Below are 7,045 nucleotides of genomic sequence, written 5' to 3'. Positions count from 1 at the left end.
GGACCCCACCATCCCCCTTGGACCCCGCCATCCCCTCGTCCATCCTTCTCTGGGACCCCGGCACCGCCCTGTGGGACCCTTGCCATCCCCTGCCCCCACCCGTGGGCCCCCCGGCGCGTGGGTGGTTCGCGCTGGAAAAATCCTCCCGGATGTAGCCCGGCGCCCGGCTCCTCCCTCGCTCCCCCTGGGGCGGGAAATCCGCCGTCGGTTGATTTCAAACAGGCTCTTGGCCTCTCCTGGTCTGAGCTCTTGAACCTGACCTGTTAGTGCTGTGAAATCAGCTTAGTGGGGCACGTCCGGCTCTTTTTTTTTTTCCGGTCTAAAATTTCTTTCCTAATGAAGGTTTTTGGCTCAAAATTTGAAAAACACTACCTCAAAAGATTGTTCTAGCCTTTTGCAGACCTCCAGAAAGACTTTACGCCCACTGGAAGATGGACCTCCAGACGGACAGGGTCTTTGTCTGGCCGAGTTTAGTTAAAAACTCCAGGCTGTGGTTTATCCAGGTTTAAGAATAGTACCAGCCCTGTCCTGGGGAGCTTCATAGGTATCCTGGTTACTTATGTACTTTATTTTTGTAACAATGTTTATTGTAAAAGTGATACATGACATTCACAGAACAAACACAAAAGGAAGGTGTTGAAAAAACACCCAGGATGTGACAGGTGCTGCCGCTCAATATACCCACCTGTGTCCCCAGCCTCAGAGATAATCACGCTGTCTTTAGAGTCACTGCTGGTCATCCACAGGAGAGCTGGGAAGAGCAGGACACATAAACCATGGGGTTTTATTCATTAAGCAGCTGTGACAAAAGGTCTGGAAGAGCAGGCATGAGTGGTGAGATTCCTGGATGGCACTGAGAAAAGGCCAGTATATATGGCACTTGCTGGTCACCCCCAGGCCACCCTGTCTTCAGCCTGGGTGTGTGAGGAGCAGAACAGGAGTTGTAGGACAGTTCCCAGTGCAGTCCTTGTGACCCCACCCTCACAGGAACCTTCTTGCCTGTTGGCATGAGCACATGCTCACTTGTCCATAAATGAGACAGTCCCCCAGGAAACAGCCGTGGACACACCTGAAACAGGTGCACAGACCTGCTTGTGGGTACACATGCGTGCGAGGGAGAGAGATGCAAAAGTGTCCTGGCAGCATGGCTGCTCACTGCAACAGGTATGGGTTATTTCTGCGGAATTAAAAAGTTGAACTGTGCACGAAGGAGGACTGGGAAATTCAGGCGACAGGAAGTCTAGAGACCTCGCTTCTCATCCTGCCTTTTCTGGGAACTTCCTGTGCCCTATGCCTGGGCTGGCTTCCTCACCCGGACAAGTCCAGGGTAGATTGTGTTTTCTGAGGCTCCCCTCCCCCAGGGCTGAGACTCTGTGACCCTAAGAAAGCCTGCTTTGTACATCGCAGGCGGCTGTGCTGGTGGGACTTGCTCTGCGGAAGTGTGTTGTCCCAGGAACCAGAGACTGACTCTCATGGGTGGGCTCCGTTCTCTTCCAGCTCAGAAGTATGTGCCCAGGGCCGCCCTGGTGGACTTAGAGCCGGGCACCATGGACAGCGTGAGGTCCGGGCCTTTTGGTCAGCTCTTCCGGCCTGACAACTTCATCTTTGGTAGGTTCCGTCTTTCCTGCTTTCTTCTTCCTCTTTTTTTATTTTCTAAACATCCAGCTAATTTGTGTGCAAGATTAAAAACATCACATGGCATAGAAAAGTTTAGAATGGAAATCAACAGTCGCCAGCCCCATCACAAGGCAGCTTCTTGAAGGAAAGTAACCTTTGATTCTCTAAATGAGATGCTTACTAGTAATAATTCTTGATTTCAAAACATTTTATACATTTTTTTCCCTCTCATAAATTACTAGCATAAAAAGACGATAATAATTTGTCTGTGGTTCCTATGTTGGTCGTCAGTGTGTTTATACCTGTGTTTCTTTTTCCATTGTCTATAGGCTGTTCTGCTTTCTTTCCGAAAGCTAGTTCCATATGAATTGTTTTATCAGGTTTGGGCAAATCTTCCTTTCCTCTTTCTTCACCCAGAACATGATTATAGCACCTGTTCCTCTGCAGACTCCTAAAGAAAATTATGTAAAATGTAATGAAGTGGCACTGTTAATGTGACCAGCCTCCATCACTTTGGAGCCATGGTTTTGGGGAGTCAAGGCAGAATCTTGGGAGATCTTATTGGTACATAAATTGATTCCCTTGGATTGGACTCAGGCCTTGTGACCTGTTATAAAGATGATTCAGCAAGGTACATGCTCATGATGTATAAAAGACCTTGTGGCATCATCTGCTTCCCCATCACCGTAGCAACCTGCACAAGTAGTGGAACAGGTGAAGCTTCTAGTAATTTGTTCAAGGGTTTTTGTCACCTTTGATATTTCAAATAGACCAGGAGAAAAGGCTCTGGTGCCCCTTTTATTACGGCAAAAAAAATCTAAATTACCAATACTTTTATAGTCCACAAGTGGGGAGATTTAAATTCTTTATCTTTTCCTAAACTTGACTCGGTAATTGTTCTCAAGCAAAGGTGCTTCTAGATCCTGCCACCAATGTGGTCACCACTAGCTACATGTGGCTATTTAAATTTAATTAAAGTTAAATAAAATCAGTCTACTTCTTCAGTTGTACTCCACACATTTCCAGTGCTCAGTAGCCAAGTGTGGTTGGTGGCCACCACATTGAACAGGGCATAGCTTAAATACATCTAGCTATGCCCTGTCCAATGTCACTGCAGAAAGTCGTTATCAGACAGCAGTGCTGACAGCCTTAAAAGATATGTACTAGATTAGGGGAATGAAGACTGTATCTATATGAAATAGCTACAAGAGTGATTTTTAACAGTTGACACTATTTTTAACTAAGAAAATAACATGTTTGGCCATGGAGAACTGAGAGGACCAGCATGTCTGAACTCATTCTGTGTGCTGTTGGCTCAACAATTGTTTTTAAGTCATTATCCACTTAATAAAAGAGTCTGAGTTGCCTGCGGATTCACAGTAGGTGAAAATAGTTTCACCCCATTGCCTTCAGGGTGGGTGAATTTTTTAAAAAGTGTCATTCGGTATTCAGATATAGTTTGAAGTGATTAAAATAAACACTGACTTGAAGTAACTATAATTTAAAAAATGAAAGTTCTCTGCATTTGAGTTTATGCTTTAGAAAGCCACACCTTGACAGCCAGCCAGCCTGGACACCTGCACAACCTTCTCTCTCTGCCCACTCTTGGCAGACCCCTCGGGAGCAAAGCGCACCAGCGAGCAGCATGGCTCCCAAATGTGGGAAATGCGGACCTGGCTACCCTTCCCCTCTGGAGGCCATGAAAGGACCCATAAGAAAAAAAAAAAAAAAGAAAGCCACACCTTTTTCTTAACAAACTGCTCGTTGCATGGCAGCTATGCCTGTTAGTGGAGAGAGTTTTGTGGGAAAGAGCAAAGCTCTAGGAAGGTGGACCTCAGGCTTCTTTGTACATATAACTTTCTCTCCCAGATTCAGGGCTGGAAGGGAGTCAAAGAGCCTGGAGCCCCAAGACTTAACCCACACCCTGTGTGAGCTGGAGGTGAACCAGGGCTGGGCTCTGAGGCCTCGGGGATCACTACAGCATCGCTTCTACAATCTGGAGCCGCTGGTTAATGTCCCAACCTCTGATTGCAGAAGACGTTCAACTCCTGAGCCCCAAATATTTAACTGGGAACGTCTGTTGCTATGAGACAGTGGCAAAATATTTTCAGAAGCCTCCAGCTTCCTCCTCTTGGTTGAAGGCAGAGAAAACTTCACATCTGATCACTCTGTAAACACCCAGGAGACCAAGGGACTGTGTGAACTGGAGGCAGCAGAGGGTCCAGGCCGAGGGGCTCCACTGACCATGGCTGTGTATCACTTTGAGTCCCCACTGCCCCCCAGTCATTGGTTTCCACGTGGTTTCAGTCCTTGTCCTCAGGGCAGCTGTAAAGTGGCATCAGTTCTACCCCAGCTCCAGGTGGGAAGCTGGCCCAGCTGTGTGCTGGCTTGCAGGGGGAGGTGGCGGAGTCTTGGGGGCCTAGGCAGGATATGACGGTACTCCAGCCTCATACAAGGCACCCAGCCAGGTTTCACTGTGGAGAGGCAATGTTTGTGAGCAAGAATGCAGTCACCTCCTGGGGGAGGCACCTCCGAGGGGCTGTGCTCCTTGTAGAAAGCAGGGCCGCCCTCCAGAGTCTGTCCCTCTCAGCCCAGGCTCGCTAGCCTTGATGATATCATTCTGCTCACAGTATTTAGGTGGTTCCCTCTTTTTGTAGGACTTTAGATGTTTCATCACTAACAGTCAGTACCTCTTAAACTTACTGAAGAATCACAGCATTTCGGTGGTTCTGTTCTACAGACTTGCATTTTGCACCACTGAACTTAGCACTGACAAATGCTGTGGAAGATCCAAAGACGTTTGAGCCAAGACTCTCTCCTGGTCTGAGGCCGGCCTCCAGGGGTAACTGTAGGTTCCAGGGGTGTCCTGAGTGGGCCCCGCCCCCGAGTGCCCAGTGCCTCCTTCTGCTGTGGTGCTAGGAGGCACCACCATTCTCCGTGGTCCATCCCGCTGTGTCACCACCCCCAGCTGTGTTTCCCTCATCATTGCATGGGGGTTGGGGTGGGATGGTGGTGAATTGTTGCCACCAGCAGGTGTAGACAGAAATCAGGGTAATGTCTTTGGTGTAAGGGGGAGAGGTGAGCACAGTGCAGTGCCAGCAATGCCTTGACCCCTCAGGTCCTCTTGTTTTCTGAGCCCACCTGACATAGCCAAACGCCCTGCCCCCTCATCCTTCAGCCATGGGACCACCGCAGTCTATTTTGTTCCATATGGAGGGAAACTTTGATAAAGAAGCTAATGGATCTATTTTTTCATTTTTTATAATACATGATTCTTCTTTTCAAAACCAGATTTGAAATACCCACATACTAAAGAAATATACTGCCTTAAACACCCTTCCTGACTTCCTCTATAGCTGGGTTTTTCAGCTGCACCCCACACTGCCTTCTTACCAATGAACAGGAAACAGCAGTGCCTTATCTTTTTAACTTGTCATTAAATAGGTCTGTGCATCATTTACTTTTTTATTGCTTTTTGTAATGTACCTTACCATGTGCTCTAGAATTCAGTTCTTGATGGTTTTTCTAATGTCCCTTAAAATGCATATTAACGTATTGATTTGAGTTGAAGACTAAAGCATGTTTTTCTGATAGAAAGTAGGTGCAATCTGGGCTTCCCAGGTGGTGCTAGTGGTAAAGAATCCCCCTGCCAATGCAGGAGATGCAAGAGACGTTGGTTCAGTCCCTGGGTCGGAAAGATTCGCTGGAGGTGAAAATGACAACCCACTCCAGTATTCTTGCCTGGAAAATTCCATGGGCAGAGGAGCATGGCGGGCTACAGCCCATGGGGCTGCAGAGAGTTGGACATGACTGAGCAACTGAGCACCCACACAGGTGCAATCTGGATTATCCACCTGGTAACAGGGCTGCCTTGCCAATTAGGCTACATCGCCAAGTTTTCATTATCTGAATGAGCTAAATCTGCAGCCTAAAGCATTGACAAAAATATATTTGAAACATTTCATTAAAAATCATACTGGCAACGTTGTGTTGGAATTAAGATTTCAAAATTTCCAACCTTTTGAAGTATACCAGACCACACAAAGAGCCTTTCAGTGAAAGAACATCAGGTAAATCTGGTGCAAAGCCTTTTGGAATCTTTCTGCTGTAGAAGGAAAGTTATTGATGCAAGTCAGGTGTTTCCAATTCTGCTTCCAGAAACTTGACTTTGGGGCTGAAAGGTGGTTAAAAATACTTTCTGATGGTGTAGATCAGTATTTAGTTTTTGGCATTTAACTCTGAAGATCAAATAATTGAACGAAATTGCTAGAATACAGTTAATTCTATTTATATGTTTATGCGAACAAAATATCTCAGTGTTTGTTGATATATATGTAAAAACAAAGAATAAGGAATAATGTGGATGCCAAACCTGGTCTCAATCTGGCAATATTTGATGTTCACACTCGGATAAATGAGCTAATGGAAAAAATATAGTTCCTGATGATGATGAACGAGGGGCCCCATTAAGGAGGGAACATATTACTGTTTTGAAAAGGAAGTATTTGTACCTAGTTCAAAATTCAAGAGAGCCCAAAGGATAGGGGAAAGAAGTTTGTTTTCTTAATTTATGCTTTTTGTTCCCTTGTCTTTTACTTTGCGGGAGAATTATCTTTTTAAGAGTAAGAATGAAATTACCAAGTCAGAACGTGAGTACATCTTAAAATTGGCAGATTTCCCTTGTCTGAAGTGGCCAGCCACCCTCCTGTGCTCCAGCAGTGCTGAGGGCCTGGGGCCCACCTCTCACTCTGTTATCTGTTCGCTTCATGACTTGTCTTAACTGTACTGATGGCCCCTCACAGCAATCCCTGTAGCCCTGTCTGAATCACGTCCCCTCTCTTGCTTGACCCCAGGACAGACTGGCGCCGGCAACAACTGGGCCAAGGGCCACTACACGGAGGGCGCTGAGCTGGTGGACTCTGTCCTGGACGTGGTACGGAAGGAGTGTGAGCACTGCGACTGCCTGCAGGGCTTCCAACTGACCCACTCGCTGGGTGGCGGCACCGGGTCTGGGATGGGGACCCTCCTCATCAGCAAGATCCGCGAGGAGTACCCTGACCGCATCATGAACACCTTCAGCGTGATGCCCTCGCCCAAGGTGTCGGACACGGTGGTGGAGCCCTACAACGCCACCCTGTCCGTGCACCAGCTGGTGGAGAACACAGATGAGACCTACTGCATCGACAATGAAGCGCTGTATGACATCTGCTTCCGCACCCTGAAACTGACCACCCCCACCTACGGGGACCTCAACCACCTGGTGTCGGCCACCATGAGCGGGGTCACCACCTGCCTGCGCTTCCCGGGCCAGCTCAACGCCGACCTGCGCAAGCTGGCCGTGAACATGGTGCCCTTCCCACGCCTGCACTTCTTCATGCCTGGCTTTGCCCCACTCACCGCCCGCGGCAGCCAGCAGTACCGGGCGCTG

At 47.8% G+C, this 7,045-nt stretch overlaps 1 protein-coding gene across 1 annotated transcript in view; it reads left to right on the top strand.

The window, feature by feature from the left end:
- Nucleotides 1-7,045, top strand: part of TUBB6 (tubulin, beta 6 class V) — an 8,607-nt gene that overhangs the window by 744 nt on the left and 818 nt on the right. Inside the window, exons 3-4 of the mRNA XM_010859111.1 lie at nt 1,498-1,608; nt 6,471-7,045. Of these exons, the coding sequence (XP_010857413.1) occupies nt 1,498-1,608; nt 6,471-7,045 (686 nt within the window). The remainder of the gene's footprint in view (nt 1-1,497; nt 1,609-6,470) is intronic.

This window comes from Bison bison, unplaced genomic scaffold (genome assembly GCF_000754665.1).
Source record: "Bison bison bison isolate TAMUID 2011002044 unplaced genomic scaffold, Bison_UMD1.0 scf7180017864453, whole genome shotgun sequence".
NCBI classification, from domain to species: domain Eukaryota; kingdom Metazoa; phylum Chordata; class Mammalia; order Artiodactyla; family Bovidae; genus Bison; species Bison bison.
Note: the sequence above shows the minus strand (reverse complement) of the source record. Positions and strands in the feature narration are given on the sequence as shown.